The sequence below is a fragment of the Pleurodeles waltl genome, chromosome 12 (genome assembly GCF_031143425.1).
Source record: "Pleurodeles waltl isolate 20211129_DDA chromosome 12, aPleWal1.hap1.20221129, whole genome shotgun sequence".
In the NCBI taxonomy this organism is placed as follows: domain Eukaryota; kingdom Metazoa; phylum Chordata; class Amphibia; order Caudata; family Salamandridae; genus Pleurodeles; species Pleurodeles waltl.
This window is the reverse complement of record NC_090451.1, coordinates 676898097-676918209: the sequence shown is the minus strand read 5'-3', so window position 1 is coordinate 676918209 and position 20113 is coordinate 676898097. Positions and strand designations below refer to the sequence as shown.

The 20113-nt window shown below is 45.2% G+C and overlaps 1 protein-coding gene across 1 annotated transcript in view; it reads right to left on the bottom strand.

Annotated features, from left to right (window-relative positions):
• Positions 1-20113, bottom strand: part of LOC138267226 (extracellular calcium-sensing receptor-like) — a 40118-nt gene that overhangs the window by 17058 nt on the left and 2947 nt on the right. Inside the window, exons 3-4 of the mRNA XM_069216083.1 lie at positions 11975-12805; positions 4775-5002 (exon numbers count right to left, since the gene is read on the bottom strand). Coding sequence (XP_069072184.1) covers positions 4775-5002; positions 11975-12805 — 1059 coding nt within the window. The remainder of the gene's footprint in view (positions 1-4774; positions 5003-11974; positions 12806-20113) is intronic.

Genomic DNA, 20113 nt, shown 5'->3' with positions numbered 1-20113 from the left:
GCAGTGTGACTCCAGAGGACCCCCTCCCGACCACAAAAGCTCCGGACAAAGATATCTGATGCCGACAGGTACACTGCACCTGCAGCCCCCAGGCCTTGGAGAACCCGACTTCTGGTGCAACAGTGTTCAGCAGGTGTGTCTCCTACTTGCCCAGCTTGTGGTTTTCTGGAACCGACCCCCTGGATCCAGTCTGCAGCATCTAAGTGACCCCCTGGCTCCCCTCATAGGATGGCATTTGGAGCCCGCTGCTCTGTTTACACCCTGCACCCGGCCACCTCTGCGCCGCTGAGGGTGTGAGTTCTGTGCCTACTTGTGGCCTCCCGGTGCTCCTCTAAACCCCCCAGGTCTGCCCTCTGAAGATGCAGGCACTTACCTGTCAGCAGATCTGAAACTGAGTGCCCCCAGTCTACATAGAAACCCATGTTAAACTTGCCTCATCTTTGACCTCTGCACCCGGCCAGCCCCTTGTTGCTGGTGGTAGGTGTTTGGGTTTAACAAGAACCCCAGTGAGTGGACTTCCTATCCCCCGGATACTGGAACTCTAAGTGTTGTACTTATCTGCAAAACGTACTAACTTTTGTTCCCCCAGGAATTGTTCTGAAAATTGCACTGTCAACTTAAAACAGATTATTGCCATTTATTCAAAAACTGTACAACTTACCAGTTCAAATCACAGCGGTATTGATACATATGTGAGATATTTATTTCTGTACATACCTGCAACTTGAATCTTGTGGTTCTAGAAATAAATTAACAACAGATATGTTTGGTATATAAAAACAATTGGTGTGGAATTAAGTCATTTGGTGAGTGCTTCTTCTATTGTCTGTGTGTGTACAACAAATGCTTTGCACCACCCTTTGATAAGCCTAACTGCTCATCCACACTACCACAAATATAGAGCATTAGTGTTAACTATTTTAGCCTCTGTTAAGCTTCTGGGGAACCCCTGGACTCTGTGCACACTATGGTCCACATTACAACATTGACGATCGGACGAGGCCGACCGCCAAGGTTGTACCGCCAGACGGCCGCCCATGCAGCCGGAAACCCTCCTGCCACATTTGGACATCCGCCGCTGGGCTGGCGGGCGGAAACAGAGTTTCCGCCCGCCGGCCCAGCGGGGATGTCGGCCGTAACATTGCAGCCGGCTCTTAATGGAGCCGGTGGCAATGTGGCAGTTTGGCGGGTGCAGCAGCACACGTCGTACTTTTAACTGTCTGCCAGGCAGACAGTGAAAATCGCGACGGGGCTGTGCCTGGAGGGCCCCTGCACCGCCCATTCTAACTGCATGGGCAGTACAGGGGGCCCAGGGGCCCCGCTACTCCCCTTCCAGCCAGCCTTTCCATGGCAGGAAGGGGAGTCAAAATCCCCAGGGCAGCGCTACAAGCAGCGCTGCAATGGTGGATTCAGAACGCCGGGACAACCATGGCGGAAAACAGCAGGTCCTGGCGGTGTGACCGCGGCACTACCGCCGTGGTCAAAATATGGCAAATTGTACCGCCAGCCTGTTGGCTGTACGATCGCCGCTTCAACGCAGGCAGTCTTTGACCGCCAGGGTTGTAATGAGGGCCTATATCTCATTTTGATATACTATATACAGAGCCAGCTTCCTACAACACTTTTAACATTCTGCTGTTTCATGAAATAAAGAATCCTGGATTACACAAAATCCCATTTGAGGAATTAAAGTAAGTCATAGGCCAAGTTGTAAAATCTATAATCTAATGAGGTTAACACATAACATTTGAAGAAACGAATTTAGTTTAAAAATTAAGTCCTTGTTAATAGTGTGGAACTAAAGGTAGTTATTAAGCTTTAACTTATTGACTCAGAGTTTTTTCTCCCTCTTGCGGAAGTCATTTTAGGTCCTTTGGAAAAGTTCACGATTAAGCACTCTTACCTTTTTTCAGCAAAATACAGTCAGGCCAAATTTCTGCCTTTTTCGTACAGGTTTAGAATTTCAGTCTACCTTTTTGCAGTTTTCTATAGGGGTTAATAAAATTGCTCTATCAACCAGCAAATTGTGATGAAGAAAGTGTAAAACACATAGGTGAGCACGGAAAGCTATACATGTCCAAATATTTGACACTTCTGTATTCATCAACGGTTCATTTGTATATCTCGCATGTGGTATTTCCAAAGAAACAAATTGCTGAAATAGCAACACAGTGGTACTAAGGGCCTGATTTCGAGTTTGGCAGATGCTTTACTCCATCACAAACGTGATGGGTATCCCATCCGCTGTATTGTGATTTCCATAGGATATAATTAAATCGTAATACTGCAGACAGGATATCCATCATGTCTGTGATGAAGTAATCCCATTTATCACGCTCTAAATCAGGCCCCAAGTAGAAATTAAGAGTAGTTTTCATCTGTACGTTTTTTTCGCTGAAGGCTGATCTAACAAACAATTATCATTACATCTGCCTATCTCATCCAGTCGCAGAGCTATATAATGGTTGTAGGTTCTCTAATAACATGCAATGCTCAAAGCCATCATCTGAGCTGCAGTTTTTCACTGATCTTTCACTGTGTTTTGAGCATTCGTCAATTTATAAGGAAAAATCTAAATGAATAGAAATAGTTATGAAGAAAACTATGCATTTTTATGATTCCACTATATTTTCTTATCCTGAATAGCCTGAAAACCTGGGATAAAAATTGCTGAATTTTAGCATATTTCTGTGGCAGATATAGGATCGGAGAGAAACAGTAAAGGTCCTACAAGCCAACTCTTTAAGGCTCCTCCCAATAAAACCAGTACTCTACCTATACTGGTGGACCTAGCACCACAGACAATAAATGCCTTAAAGTGGAATGTGGAAACTTTATGATTTTTGCTTTGAATTAATTACGCGTGGGAATCTTTGTAGCTGCATTATTTGGGTTTGTGGTCAGCCTCCACCCAGACAAACCCAAGACATTCCTGGAAACCAGACACATGCAGGCATCCAGGGCTTCTGGCTTGCATTAGTTCCACTACGTTCTTATAGAGAATACCCTAAAAACTCACAGACTTTCCACACATTCCTGTGAGGGATGTTACAGAACTGGGAGGAAGCACCACAAATCCTACCATTTAGTGTTTCCATGCATCACTTGATAAGAAATGTATCCCAAGTGTGTGGCTGGACCTACCACGAGACAGGAAAAGCCCAAACCGAACAATAGAAATATAAAAAATGTGTTTTGAAATTACATAGATTCTTTTATTGTGAGTACCTGAAGTATTTGGATCTATAGACAGCCGGCACATAGGGAAATTACTTGCCTTGATCTCAGTATATTTTCTTAATTAGAATGCCTTACAAATGTCATACTATTTTTATAAAGTGGCCTCTAAGTTTCCATGGTGGTGCCTGTATTTAGTCCCGTGGTACGTTAGCATCCATAGGACACTAGGAATCATAGGTGCTTCTGAAAACTAGACCAGGGTGATTTTGCTTGCTTGTATCCCTCCAGGTTTTGCCTCCTAACAATACCATGTAAATGTCACAACTGTGCCTGAACTAACAATTTCCGCTTACTTTCCAAACGGGATGACTGCATTCTTTGGCCTGCAGGCAAACAGGGAAATCTACCAACCCTTTATATTTCTGAAAACTCATATGCAAAGGAAATCCAGGGTTGAATGTTTTGCTTGCATTCCCTCACTTTTTTGTACCCAGAATGTCCTGCAAATTTCATGGTATTGATGAAAAGACAAATGTTCTACATCATAAAGTGAAAGCTCTGGGACTTTCTAACAGCACACAACCCTGCTTTTCTGTTATTTTGATGAAAACACTACCAGTAATAAGGGGTCAATTATGCCAGACACAAACCAGAACATGTGAAGTCAATGTAAGATCAATGTTGTTTCCACATTTTCCCAGCTGTGATCCTTTCTCATCATGAGAGTTAGGTCGACGCACGCCACACATGAGAGGTAATGCTTCACTCAAGAGATATGTGCAATACAGGGCATTTCTGGGTTTGCAATTGGCTGGCGGTGCCAGATTTCTGCCACATTAATGAAGGGGATTTTGTTTTTCAGACCCATAATTGGACATTTGCAATCAGGGCCAAGCTGGTTACCGGGCGTTTTGGTGGGCTGGTGGGTTGGGGGACAGGTTTGTAGCTTTGGGAACTGGTAATGTTGCTGCGGGCCTGCTGTCCATGTTCCTTCTTGCAGCACTTACAAATAAATAAAGCAAAAACAAATGTTTTGAAAGGTGGATGAAGAGTACTTTAACAACATTGTTTTTTAAAGCCGAAAACCGTCTGTGGCCAATAGCTGAAAGCCGTAGATGCAGCCTGTCATGAGGGTCTCCGAAGGCAATTGCTCTGATGTACCTTGTAAATGGATATCCAGACATGCGCGTTTGGATTTGACCTCACCATTCACTGTCTTAGTGGGGTGCACTGTGAAATTGGAGGGCATGTTCATAGCACCAGAAAGGATACATTTCACAACTGGGATCACAACAACTCACGTAGCCCATAAAAGAAATAATAGGGTATAACAAGTAGCCAACCCATCTACTACCCGTGGATTCATAGAGTGTTTAGCTACTTTACTGAGCTTTAAATATTCTTTTACCAAAATATCAACTCCTGGATATCGAATTCTACTCTATAGTTAACATTCATATGTATAGGTAAGTACAGATTTACTACTTTTAACTTCACATTATTCTCAGCAACTTACAACAGTCACAGTTTTTCTTATATGTTTCCCTTTTACTTTCTAAGATATAATTTGTTTGCTTAGGTTGGTGAACTTTACCTGGTTCTCCTTACCAGGCCACTGTATCAGGCTGGCATTGACGAGGAGGTGTTGGCCCAGAGGGGCACTGGGATCATAGGTGCCCACCTTCACATGCTGAACAGAACCGTGAGGACTCAGCTGCCAGTTCACAATGTCATACCTTGCTGGTGGGTTACCATTTGTGTCAAAGAATGCTTCAGTGCCAACTTCAGTTTGGTAACGCACATTCTTGACATAATGGAGTAACTAGTGGTGAAAGAGAAATAAAAGACATGATGTTTTTTCGTGATTATCTTCTTTCGCCAAACATCTTTTTCTTAGGTTTTTAGAAAATAAACATTAACATTATAGGAAAGGTGTTTCACAAGATACTTTCTAAAGCATAATGCAGTTTTCAACAGATCACCTCACACAGCACTTTACTGCCATTCCCAATGTGGCTTAATGCCATTTGTTCTCAAAGTTGTAAACTTTCAATATAATGAACATACCAGTCTGGGAACATATGTACCCTTAGCACGATTAGCACCCCCCACCCAATTAGAAACGTTAAGTTAAAAAAGCCCACCTTCCTGCATCTCGGAGGATAAAAGGGAAGCCCCTGACATAAACCCTCAATTAGCAGTTTCACCATACCCCCAAATCATATTACAACAAATAATATGCTGACATACATTCGAAAAATGACAATAAATAACTGAGAAGAAAACCAATACAAAAGGAAAAGATTTTAAGATTCTGATATATTGTGATAGAAACAACTACTTAACCTATTCTGTTATCATTGAATAAGTAATTGATGCTCCCACTTAACATTAAGAAGGGTCCACTCACCGAAAATATGGACTCTAGGTTTACTCAGTACTAAATAAATATGCACAATTGGGCTTCTTCAAGTTCTCAGTGTGTAGATTCAATTAAAGGTCAAAGTAAACATTACAGAACTGTAAGAAACTGGGTTATTGGTTGGGAGGGGGTGTGGAGCCCCACTCAGGCATCAACCACAGTCTGTGTCAGGTGAGGACCACAAAAGCCACTAAATTAACTTGTGCCTACGTCTCTGATAGCTCAGCACAAAAGCAATCAGGCTTAATTCAGAGGTATTCTATAAAATATTTATGAAGCACACAACAGTAACAAAGTGAGAACACAAGAACGTCCCAAACCAACTTATAGGATAACAATTTAATTAATAAAAAGGTATAAAAACGAATTAATTCCAATCAGTAGAACCAGAGTTATGAATCTTTAAAGTTATAGTAAAAACCTAGCACCTAACATCAAAGCACCAATCACAGGTATCTGGTTGCATGATATAGGGACAAAGTAAAAAATTAAGGTAGAGGGCAATGGACCATGGGTCAGATACAAGGGGGGGGTTTCCTTTCGAAAATGTTTAGAAGAAAAGTCCAGGAGAAGATAGAATTCACTGGGGCAAGACAGGAGGCAGGGTCCGATGAAGTGTCATAGAGGAGCCACTGGCTATGCTGATGACGATGGCAGAAAAAAGTTCTAAGCCGGAAAAATTGGATTTCCTGGCCAAGTAGGTCAACATCATCATTCGGTGCCTGTTGCTGTTGATCCTGATTTTTTACTTTCACCATTAGACAATATTCTGGAAGTCAAAAGACACCAGTGGGATGAAGCTGCAAGCCATAGATGGAGAGATCTCCACAAAGCTGGGTACAATCCCTGAGAGGTCCGATAAACAGTATTTGTTACTGTGGAAAGGAACATAACAGAAGATACTGCAAAGTCAGGCTGACCAGGGATGTGCCTTGGGCAGATCAGCTAACAAGTAGGTCCCAGTCTTCTGTTAGTTCTTTTTGTACTTTTTATTGATTTATTTTTCTCTGTTTTAAGGTCAGGCAGAAGCATCATCTCTAACACCACTTCTGGGAACTAGAGAGCACCACTTGGGGGCTTAGGACTCACTGAAAAAGAGGCCAAGTGCAGTGTTCAATATCTCTGGAGCTTGTTATGACCTTGTAACGCACACAGGATGCCAACCAATTAGCCTTGGAGCCACTTATGGTGGCCGTGAGTTTAAGGAAATGGCCCAGTGCTCCTTCAAGCAGCAAGACAAGCCTTCAAGCACCAGAGCAGGCCTCTGGTGTTGAAGGCAGGCCTCAAGCAGCAGGGAAGTCCTCCTGGGAACAAGGCAGTCCTTCTGAAGTCTTCCAAAGGTCCAGGGGTGTACTGAAGACTTATTCTGTTGGTCTAATATTTATACATGGTGTCAGCCTTTGAAATAGGTAGTGTCGGGTTCCTTTCTGTGTGTGTGTGTTGGAGGCAAGCCTTTTGAAATGTAAGTGGGGCAGGTAACAGCTCCACTGTCAGCTGTTCTGGCAGCATGGCCTATCCAGCCAACACCTAGTCCCCTTTTGTCAAACAGTGTCAGAGGAATACACAAAGCTCAACACCAGTGCCATTCACAGTCATGTTATCAGGACATTGGCAGAAGGTAGAAATGCCAAGGTAAGGAAAATGCCAATTTTTCACAAGTGGCTTTTTCAGTATTGCGACTTACAAATCTGAATTTATCATTAGAAGGATTTTAAATTATAATCCATTTGAGTCTAAAAATGGCATTCCTACGTGCTACTGGTCAAAGTTAGCACTTCTTAAATGTAATAAGGTAACCCCATGTTACCCAAGGGCAGAGATAGACCTTTCAGTAGTGAAAAACAAATTTACAAGTTTTCACTACAAGGATACGTAAACATAAACGCACATGTCCCACATGTCCTACTTTTGAAATACAAAACACACTGCCCTTTAGGGCTTACCTTAGGATAGACATGCATTTTAAAAATGAAGTTTCAGGCCTGACAAAAGTTTTATTCTGCCAGGTCGAAATGTCAGTTTTAAAACTGCACTACAGGCTACAATGTCAGGCCTGAGACATGTTTTAAAGTGCTACTTAAGTTGGTGACACAATGAATGCTTAGTGCCCTGGGTACATTTAGTACCATATATTAGGCATGTATAGGTAAATTAAATATGCCAGTCAGGTCAAGTGTACCATGTTTAGGGCAAGAACACAAGCATTCCAGCACCGGCTAGCAGTGGTAAAGTGCATAGTGTCCTAGTGCCATCAAAAATGAACTCGGAAACAGGAGCAGTGAAGGCAAAGTGTTTGAGGGAAGACAGCACCACGGATGGCAGGTCCAAAAAGAAATTAAAAAGTTAGACTCAGAAGCCAGTTTGAAAATAAATGCAATAATGTCAATGCACATATATGAAAATAAGTAGCCACAATGCATTAGAAAATAGTCAAAATAATACAAATTCTTAATACAAAAGGACTGTACAGCATTCAGCTCTCTTTATTACAACAGAAGAATTACAAAGTCACAATGAATAATCATGTGGAAATGCCTCTTTATGTCCAAAGCCTAAAGTAAAAAATACCGGAAGATCTACTCTAAAGCAAGGATCTAATCTAATGACAAATTCTTTAAGGATCTAAAGACAGCACACAGTTTCACAGCATGACATTAATAATAAAGGCTATACGAAAAATTTTACTAGGACAATAAGCCCTAAGACTATTAGTTTCCAAAAGCACCTACTAGCAAACTACTTGCATTGGACAAACGCATAAGAAATTCAGCCTGCTTCAATGGACTGTTCAGCATTAAGAACTCAGCGACTGAACTTTAGCAAATGGTCTTATAATGTTTCAAGAGTGCAACCCTGGTGCTCAGAAAGCTAGTAAATAGTTACTTACAGAGAGCGACTCTAGCAGCAGTGGAATTTCAGTGATTTCCTAAAAAGTTAAACAAACCAATGCCTGTGCACAACATTTAAACGTGCACCTTCCACAGTGTGTCCTGCTGTGGCCTGGGTAAGCTAACTAAATCAAACCTTTGTTAAGCCTTAATTTTCAGCATATAGTCAATTTCTCAAAAGGCCAACAAGTCTACAATGCAATAATGTATGATGCTACTCAGCACACTGTTCTTCTCATATTATAATCTAATTTTACATATAAAGTTCCTCAACTTTAGAGAGAGAACTGTTTCAGAGAAATGTGTGTATCCTCATGAGAATGAGCTATAATAAAGGGTGGTAACAAACCAATATTATGGTATTTCACCCTTCTGGATATGTCACACAATCCCTGTAAATATTAGAAATGTATTGGGCATATGCTGTTACATGAGCAGACTTTTGAATACATACATGAGCGTAACTATAAATATATTTATTTGAGCACAAGGGAGTAAGCCCAGTCATACATATGAGTGGCAGGAGGAATGACTCATGTTATTTACAGAAACAGAATCCAGCATAAACAGAAGGCAGGACCTAGACATCATGGTGTGTTTCATAGAGGCGGGCTGGATGAGGAGTAATGTGTGTCTTTAGTTCTGTCAGAAATGTGGGTGGAGGATTATATTTGAGACTTTTAGGCTATCATGTCATAATTAAAAAATAGAAACAGCCTGTGTGCAAACCTTCTTCTTGGAGCAAGTTCTGGCTTTTCTGCCCAGCCAGTGATCGAGTGTGGTCATGCATGGTTGCCCAAGGCATACTGGATAATGTGATTGATACTTTTATTTGTTGGTGTTAACAGCTGGGTAACTTAAAGTGAGCTCATTATAGACATTGCCTTCATTCTTCACCTTTAAACCTACAAATCATTGTTTTCAGGTATGTTAGTCTAAATATTTCAGTGGAAGCGAAGCAAGAATGCAAAATCCAGAATGCATGCGATTATCACATAAACGTTTGGGACTGGAATCAATGTTTGTAATGACCTGGAATGAGGTGACCCCCCCCCCCCCCCCTAGTGTAATTCCTTGCTGGTAGGGAGGGCAAGTAAGTTTTGAAAACGGAGATGTGTATATTCATGTATTCTTGACCAGGACTCACACCCCAGTCAACCAACAACCCAATTTCTCACGTGATGTATATTTACATCACAAGGATGGGTAAATGGACTTTTGCCCATCATTTGTACATTGTGTGTGCATGCAGGGGTGGCTCCTCTGCAATGGCAGCGAAGCGTTGCTATCCTGGCCAGGAGATGAAAAATAAAACAACAGCTTACTATTGTTTTATTTTTCATCTGCTGGCTCAGCCAGCAGCACGGGGAGGGCAGGGTTTGGTCATGGCAGGTGAGTGGGGGGGGGAGGAGGAGGAGAAAGTGCCCATGTGTTAAAGATAGGTGTTTTTTTTTCCGTTGTTTCTCCCTCCATCCCCCGAGCCCCCCACACCCCATTGACATTTGTGTCCATGTGTTCTTTGGTTCCAGGATTCCAGGAAAGTGAGTTCATGCTACTTTGCATGCTTCTAGTTATTCTGACCATTGATCAATATTACCATCTCTTAGGATCCTAGAGGTGTTTGTATTGTCCTCGCCCGATCACGTTCACCGTGCAAAGGAATTTAGGGATTTTGGGCTTTGTGATATATGATGCAATGCTGTTTCAGCAATGGGCTTGTATTAGAAATACTTGTATCCACAAAATTGATTGACACTGTATTTTGCAATGCCTTGCATCATGGAGTTTCCCTTGACTTCATGTTAAAAGCCACTGCCAAAGATTAGGAAATCTGCTGTAGAGTAGCTGTCGATCAGGTTGCATGTGAAGGACTAGGTGAGTGGTTGGTAGTGTTTTGAAAGATGGTATGTTTCAGTGAATGAGGGCTCGACCCGTATTGCATTTTACAGTGCTTATTTATCTTTTTTGCTTTTTGCCAGTCTTGAATAGCATTTGAAAAAACCCATCTTCAGCCATAAATCGTATTGTATAATGAACAACCATTTAAAAAAAAGTCATAACAACTTTTTCATCACATTTTTGTCTAGGCACATTTTATTTCGAAATAGTATGACACTCATGATATACACATTTATTGCAAGATTATGTTGTTAAGTTGTAAATGTAAAAAATGCAATAAAGGATATCCAAAAAAGAGAACAACAAATATGATACTAACGTGATTAGAACTGTAATTCAGGCTTTATAATAGCAAAATATATATATTTTTTTTTAGAGTACAAAAACATAGGCCATAAAATTATAACTAATCTGCAAACCATACACAGAAATATTGTATATATTATATTGTAACCCCTAAAAACACATTTAGATGATCTAAGATGTGGCCTAATTCAAGAAAACCTTCTCGCTGCAACTTTATAAAACATAATAACCCCCGTTATGACAATGGCGGTATTAAGTGGCCACCAAAACACCGTCGCCGCGGCTACTTGCCGCCTGCCATATTAGGACCGTAGCCGAAATTCTGCATGAAGGATGGCAGAATTCCAGCTGCGGTGGTAAGGTGGCACTGCTGGCAGCAGCAGCAGCACACCAGTAGACCGCTGCAGACCGTATCATGGCCTGGCGGTGGTCTGCTGGCGGACGCTGCTGCTGGCAGCAGGGCCACGTCCCGTCTCCTGCCAGAGGACCCCCTGCAATCAGGTAAGTTGGGTGCTCCGACGGGGGAGGGGGTTTGGGTGTGTGGGGGGGTGTTGGTGTATGCTTGTGTATGCGTGCATGCGGGTGTGTGGCATGTGAAGTGCGTGTATGCATGCATGCATGGTTGTGAGTGCATGTATGTTTTGTTGTGTAAATGCGTGGGTGCTTGTATGTATGTAAGTGTATGTGGATGTGTGTGTGAATGGATGTATACATGCGTGGGTGCATGTGGGTATGAGTGTGTGTATGCATGTGTATGATGGTGCATGAATGTGCATGTCTCGTGGGGGGTCTGAAGTGGGAGGGAGAGGGTGGGGGAGGACTCTGGGGAGGGGGAGAAGGGCAGGGGAGACCCCTATCAGTGACAGGGAAGGAATTCCCTGTCACTGATAGTGCCTACCGCCATGGTTTTCGTGCGGTTTCGGTAAGGAAGCCACGAAAACCATGGTGGTAGGCAGGGTCATAATCCCGCGGGTGGGACAGTGATGGTCGCCTGGCTGGAGACTGAAGTCTTCAGCCCGGCGGCTGTTACCGCCCGGGCGGACGGAGTGGTACATTGGCGGTTTGGCTTGAGCCAAACCGCTAATGTCCTATTTTTGAGAAGAGTACCGCCAGCCTGTTGGCAGTACTTTTCTCCAAAATACCATCATCCGCCAGGGTCGTATTAAGGGCCAATGTGTTTTCAGATCGCCATTCACTGGAAGAGCCAGAGACAAGTGATAAATCTATGCGATAAAATAAATTCAAAGACCTTCCCACTAAAATGCACAATATGTCTTACTTGCCAAGGATGGAAATCCAAAATGTCACCACAGGCTCCATGGAAAAAGGGACTGTCCCCTGGATGGCAGTTGATCAAGTCCTGCAACGCCAAAGCAATGGCATAGACAGCAGAGTAGATATTATACGTAATTCTCAGGTCAGTGATTTCATTGTAATTGACTTTAAGATTAATAAACTTCTCATCCCCTGTGCATGGGACACTGTTGTTGTTCCAAGAGTCCAACAAACTTTCCTTGTAGAGCCATTTGCAGCCAAAAGCTTCTTCCCAAAACTTTCTAATCAATGTGTCACCTGGATATTGTGAAGGCTGGACATGCGTGAGGTAGTCCTGAAAGCCCTTCATCTCACCACTATGTATTGCAAAGCCAAGAGATCCTATCAGGGCACCTGCATACTTCTCCATGGGAAAGAATGTAGAGGTGGACCAGCTCTCACTGCCTATCCAGACCTTGCCACTAATGTTCTGCTTCACCATTTCATCCACAACAGGTGCTATGTCGTAATCTGAGGAAATTATGACAATAGCTACTGCTATCGATTTTTTGATCACTTGAACAATGTAAAAGGCATTTCTGTCGGCTCGGCTAGTAAGTATGCTCTCAGCGAAAGCAATGCAGACCCCACCCTGGATGAGCTCTTGCTGTAAAATGTGGATCATTTGTCTCCCGTAATCACTGTCTACAGCCAGGAGACCAACCCAAGTCCACCCAAAGTGCATCACCAACTTGGCCATGCCACGAGACTGAGAATCATCACTTGGGATGGTCCGGAAAAAGGATGGGAACTGAGTCCTGTCACTCAAAAGTGGACTTGTTGAGAAGTAGCTGACCTGTTAAGAAATATGTTAAGATGTTATCATTTTTACAGTTGGCTTGTGACATATAAGGCACAGCTAACGCCAAAAAGAATAGTTAACACCAAACAGAAATAAACTCTCTAGTGGCAGTTCAATGTTATGTATAATGTTAAAACTTTTTGGAAGTTTGGAAGCAAGATGTATAAGTATAACAGTTTTATTAGCCCAGACTAACAACCTCTGACATGTCCTCTCTTCTTAGCAACTCCCTACCTTCTGCTCCAGGAATCTACACTCTAGAGTCCAGTAGAGGGAGCATCCAGTTTGCTAAGATACAACACATATTCCTTCTTTACAGCAAACCAAAATACATTTTACATAAGCACATTTGAGTTTATGATAAGAGAGAAAAATGGAACATGGGACTTTCATAGACATCATAGTCTCTATGCCAAACAGGTTTTCTTTTGGTCCAACCTCTCTATTTTTTTTGCATCATTGGGCATGGACACAATCTCGATCATGGGGACAGATTTTCCTTGCTATCCTTAACTTTCGACTTTTTACATTCTAGATCATTGCACATGCAAACCTTTCTGATATTCCATCTTTTGTTGTCATCCAACCACACACTATTTCCAACCATCCTCTTTACTTCCTTTGGTCCACTTTGAAAGTCCTGACTTTTGACCTCCAACAAGAGATGTTCTTACCCAATCTCCCACCACAAACTTGCGAACTTTATTTTTCAACTTGTCATTATGTCTATGTACGTATTGTTCCTGATACTTATCCACTCTTTGTTCCAATTCCTTTTTGTTAAATTCCTTGTTGACTAACTTATTCGTCCATGCAGGAGTCACCTTGGTACCTGCTTGTCTAACCTTTAACAAGTAAAACGGAGTCTCCTCTGAGGCCAAATGTGGTGTATTGCTATGGCTCCATAATATTTCCGTAACAGCCTTCCTGCAATCTGCTGCACATTCAGCGCTCAATTGTACACACTCTTTTATCACACGGTTGAATCTCTCAACAAGGGCGTTTTCCCTTGGGCAGTATACAGCTGTTCTATGGTGGATATTCGTACCATTTCAAGAACTGCTGAAATTTGTCAGCAACAAATTGTGGCTCATTGTCAGTGACTATACATTTAGAGTATCTCTCAATTCTGAATATTTCTTCACAGAAGTTTACAACACTGAACACCCCTTACATAAGCCACATCAGGCCATTTGGATTAATAGTTCACTAAGATTAAGGCACATTTCCCCTCTGTACTCTTTGAATGGACCACACATGTCCATGGCTAGTTTCTGTCCTGGTTTCTTTGGTGATGTGGGGGGTGAGATAGCAAATTTCTCTGACCTGTCAGACCCGAGGGACTTGTCACTGCACATGCATGCCTCACAGTTTCACACAAATTTCTCTATCTCTTTGTCCATACCCACCCCCAAAAGTCAACTTAGGCCCTCCTTTTCACACCTGACAAGTCACTTTGCCCTTAATGGAGTAATCTTATCATTCTAGTTCTCAGTCCCAAAGGCACTTTCCTTCTCAGTATGCCATCCATAGAGGACACCATTTCCGACCATATCATCCCGTAGTCACCATATTCCTCTCCTACACTTTCTGATTGACGAGTGGTACTGGACAGACAGGCCATTAGTTGCTTCAAAATCTCATCATCCTCAAATGCTTGTTTCCATTCATCCTCTTTTACTGCTCCCTCACATGATTCATTTACACTGGCCACTTACTATTCCTCACCACTGTCTTCTTTCCCTTCCACCTCTTTCTATTGTAATGGCAATCGACAAAAACAACCAGTATTCATATTCCTGCAACCGGTATATCCATTTAGTGCGTAATTCAAAGGCTGTCCCCCAGACTTATGTTTTGAAGTGGTTCACACCCCACCAACACGCCAGTGCTTCCCTTTAAATCACGGAGTATGTTGCTTCATCACACTTCTATGTCCGAGAAGCAAAAGCCACTACACGTTCTTGGCCATTCCATGTGATAGAGACTTCTAGTTGCAGATTACTTACCTTTGAATTCCCCCAGGTGTCAGAATGGATCCGGAAAATCTTTCTTCGAGCAGTACCCCTGCGTGCCGTTAGGGTGTCGCGGGTGTCGTTGGCGTCGTGGTCACTGTAATGACGTTGCGGTCGTATATAGGCACCACCCTGGTGTGCTGACGTCAGTTCTTTTCTTTCCGCACCAGACTACGCGCAGATCCAGAGAAGAGCTACCCCAGTCATTTTTGACTAACTGCAACATTTTTTCGAATTCGTTTTTGACAAATTTTGATGTGTCGAGGGATGCCCCATAAGACCAGATTAAAGCTCTGCGACTCCTGTCACTGCATGATGTCGTTAACGGATCCACACCTCGTGTGCCTCTGGTGTTTGGAGCGCGACCTGAAGTTGTGCTCCGAGTGTCGGGCCATAAACCTGAAAGCTTTGAGGGATCGGTCCCTGAAATCCATGGCAGCCCGACACTCGACTCCCTGTTGTTCCCGGCCCAGTTCGAGAGGAAGGTCAGGAGACCGGTTGCTGAGTCACCACCATTCTTCTCCGTCAACGTCATCTGGACATTCGGGTAATAAGAAGAAGGTAAAATGTACTTCGAATTCGCTCCGTCACTCGCACGACATGAAACAGGAAGAGCATCGACGTTCTAGGCCTCCGTCTTCTGGGCCTTGGTCTAGGTCCGCTCCATGCCTCCCCAAATTTACAGGAGCCGGGGCTACCCCTGCCCAACTAAAGGAGTTCTATGAGGCCATGCGACTCATATTTGGTCAGCCGGACCCATACTTGGGGCCTTCAGGCCCAGGGGAGTCGATGAGGGCCCCCTTCGGTTCAAACTCGGTGACTTCGGTCCCGACTCCAGAGGGCACCGCAGGATCCGATTCCAGATCCGTCCCGACACCAGTTGTGCCAACGCGTCCTTCCCCAGCATCAACGTTAACCCTATACTCATTCCCGACGACCCGGAGCTGGAACAACTTCACTTGACGCCGATTCCGTGTTGCATGGGCTCTGCTGTGCCCAGGGTTGCGCTTGAACCCTTTTACTATGGGTATGGATACAGGGCTAGTGTAGAGGGGTCACTGGACCCTTTTGAAGACAAGCTTGAATCTGAACTGGACTGGGTACAGGCATTGGGTGATGCCAGTGGGTTGGACACCTCCCCTGACACTGGCATGTTCTCTCCCCTGACACTGGCATGTTCTCTCCCCGTACCTTAGTTACGGAGAAGGGAGCGTCTTATTCTATGGTGGTGAGAATGGCGGCTGAGGTTTTGAACCTCAAGCTTCCTTCTGTGGAGGTCAGGCCTAATCTCCTGACTGAAGTGTTTCAGCCTGGGGCCTCCAACTTGGAACCCCTTCTTCCCTTCAGCGAAGCACTTACGGATGTCCTACTGGGGACCTGGTCCAAACCCAGCACAGGGGCTCCAGTAAATAGGACGATTGCCCACTGCCATCGGCCTGTGCTGAATGACCCAAATTTCCTTACCCAACTCCCTACGCCTGAGAGCCTTGGCCGTTCAGGCTTGTCATCCAGTCTTCTTCATCATCTGGCACATTCCCTACTGCTCCCCCAGACAGGGAATCAAAAAGACTGGACAACTTAGGGAAGAAGCTGTTTTCTTCTGCCAGTCAAGCGCTGTGGTCTGTGAACACTGCATGCCTTTCGGGCCGCTATTCCCATACTCTCTGGGATACGGTCACGCGAGTGCTGCCCCAAGTTCCAGAAGAGTCCCAGAACATTCTCTTCCAAGCCATGACAGATGGGAGAGATGAAGCCAAGTTCATGATCCATTGTGGACTGGATACGACCGACTCACTAGGCAGATCGGTTGCATCAATGGTGGCACTGTGACACCACGCCTGGTTGAGGACGTCTGGCTTTTCGGGGGATGTCCAGCAATCTTTGATGGACATGCCCTTTGATGGCCCTCGTCTCTTCGGAGACAAGGCAGACTCAACGCTCGACTGCCTTAAGGTTTCCTGGGCTACGGCTCGGTCCCTTGGCCTCGCAGCCTCTCTTTGCACCCCCTCAGTCCACCTCTCGCTCATTTCGTGGCTACGGAAGGGGCACCCAACCGCATCCATTTCCACTGTGCCACCGACCCACGCATGCTGCACAGCCCCTGCGTGGATGCGGCTCGTGGATCAGGGAGTCATTGGGCCATACAGTCCACCCTGCCCCCTCCTCTGCCTCAAAACCTTCCTAGTCCGTTGGGACATTCAGGACCAGTTGGCGGCAGAATTCTGCCCCACTGGGACTCCATTCCCACGGACAGGTTATACAGATCGTCTGAAAGGGCTACTCCCCTTTGAGACTTCTCCTCCATCAATGCCACCATCACCTGTCGGGGGATAATTTGGCCCTTCTCCACAAAGAAGTCTAGGCCCTCCTGGTCAAGGGAGCCATAGAGACAGAAGTAGGTCGTGGTTGCTATTCCCGCTACTTTCTTGTGCTCAAAAAGGACAAGGGTCTTCACCTTACCCTAGACCTCCAGACCCTCAATCTCTTCCTCAAAAGGGAAAAGTTCAAGATGTTAACCCTGGCTCAGGTCCTTTCTGCCCTGGACCCTGGAGACTGGATGTTTCTGTTGGACTTGCAGGACGCCTATTGACATATTCCATTCCTGCTATCCCACAGACGTTACCTTCGATTTGTGGTAGGTCACTTTCAGTACACTGTTCTCCCCTTTGGCCTTACCAGTGCCCCTTGCGTTTTCACGAAAGTGATGGTAGTGGTTGCAGCTCACGTGCGCAGGTTAGGGATCCCAGTCTAGCCCTACCTCGATGACTGGCTGTTGGAAGCGGACACTCCCCAGAAAGTCGTCTCCCACCACCAGACTATGGCAAACCTCCTGCATTCGCTGGGGTTCACTATCAACATGCCGAAGTCACACCTGACTCCCTCTTAGACACTCCCTTTCATTGAAGCTGTTATGGAAACAGTGCAGTTTTGGGCTTATCCTCCCAAAAAGCAAGTCCATGATATTCAGGCTATGAAAACGATGTTTCAGCCTCTATCCTGGATTTCGGTGAGAATGACTCTGAGGTTGCTGGGTCTCATGGCCTCCTGCATCCTGCTGGTCCAACATGCCAGATGGCATATACAGGCTCTGCAGTGGAACATGAAGTTCCAGTGGACGCAGTATCAGGGGAATCTCTCCGACACGGTTTAGATCTCAGAGGGAGATGAGAAGGACCTGCAGTGGTGGTTGTCGAATCCAGATTAGGTCAATGGCAGATCGCTCTCACTTCCCCAACCAGATCTCACAGTCGTGACAGATGCATCACTTCTGGGGTGGGGCAGCCACATAGGAGAGGCGGAGATCATAGGCCTCTGGTCTCCGGCGGAGTCCTGGCTCCACATCAACTTTTTGGAGCTCCGGGCGATCCGACTTGCATTCAAAGCATTCCTTCCCTCTGTCAAAGGGAAAGTGGTGCAGGGCTTCACCGACAACACCACTGCCATGTTGTACTGCAATAAGCAGGCCAGAGTGAGGTCCTGGACTCTTTGCCAAGAGGCTCTTCACTTCTGGACATGGCTGGAATGCCAGGGCATTTCCCTGGTGGGTCAACATCTGGCGGGCTCTCTGAACGCCAGAGCAGACGAATTAAGCCGTCTATGCGTAGTCAGTCACGAATGGTGTCTCCATCCGGAGGTGACGCAAGGTCTCTTTCAGCAGTGGGGAGAGACTTGGGTAGATCTGTTTACCTCCATAGGGAACGCGCTATGTGAGCTGTTTTGCACATTGGAATTTCCAAGGCGGCACTCGCTTGGCGGCACTTTTTGTTAAAAGTGGAACTTAGGCCTATTGTACGCCTTCCGGCCAATACCGCTTCTGCCCAGAGTTCTGAAGAAGATCAGGCAAGACCGGGCCCAAGTAATCTTGGTAGCTCCGAACTGGAAACGAAGAGTTCCGAGCTCTTGAGCGTGGCCATCAATCCTCTGATCAGACTGCCCCTTCGGGAGGATCTTCTGTCACAGCAGCAGGGGACGGTTATCCACCCGAACCTGTCTAGTCTCTGCCTCCCTGCATGGAGATTGAGCGGCGACAGTTGACGCCTGTCGTTGGAAGAAATTTGAGGCATGGTGTATCAACAAATCTGTTGATTCCTCCTCTGCACCTCTCTCAAGTTCTCCTCTTTATTCTCTCTCTTGCCCAGCTGGGCTCTACTCTGGGCACCCTCAAGGGATATTTGTCTGCCATCTCTGCCTTCTTAAGGCTACCAAACTAATCTTCTCTTTGCAAATCTCCCATTTTTGGGAGGTTTCTTAAAGACCTCACTCATATGTTTCCTCCCGTCCTGTTCATCATGCCCCATTGGGATTTGAATTTGGTCCTCACATACCTCATGTGCGCCCTTTTCGAGCCACTCCACAACTGTCCTTTATGGCTCTTAACCCTTAAAACAGCTTTCTTGATTGCCATCACCTCTGCTTGCAGAGTAAGTGAGCTTCAGGCTCTTTCTTCGAAGCCACCATACCTAGTAGTGCATCCTGACAAAGTGGTGCTTCGTACAGGGGCTTCCTTTCTTCCCAAAGTCGTAACACCTTTTCACGTAGGCCAATCTATCACCTTGCCTACTTTTTACACACCCCCACATCCCTCTCATGAGGAGGAGAGACTCCATCATCTGGATCCAAAAAGAGTGTTGGCGTTCTATCTCGATCGTACCAAAGATTTCCGGGTGGACGATCAACTCTTTGTGGGAAATGTGGGTGCAAAGAAAGGGAAGGCAGTGCAGAAGAGGACCATTTCACGATGGGTAGTCATCTGCATCAAGATGTGCTACGCTTTGGGGAAAAGCAACCCCCTGAGGGTTTGCGCGCTCATTCTACCATAGCAACTGCTGCTACCACAGCGTTAGCACGCAGAGTTCCAGTCCTGGGTATCTGTCAGGCCGCACCGTGGGCATCCTTACAAATGTTCACCAAACACTACTGCCTGGTCAGTCAGGTCCACAGGGACGGCTATTTTGGCGGTTCGGTCCTGCAGGATTTTCTGGTGTCATCTTTGTTCACAGCCCACCAATGGGGATGGTATTGCTCATGTATCTATTTAAAGGTAAGGAATATGCAACTAGAAGTTTCTTTCAGATGTGCAAGTTACTTACCTTCAGTAATGATATATCTGGTAGAGACATAGGCGGTCATTCTGACCTTGGCGGACGGCGGAGGCCGTCCGCCAAGGTACCGCCGTCAGAACACCGCACCGCGGTCCAAAGACCGCGGCGGTGATTCTGAGATTTGCCCGGGGCTGGCGGGCGGCCGCCAAAAGACCGCCCGCCAGCCCCGGGCAAATCAACCTTCC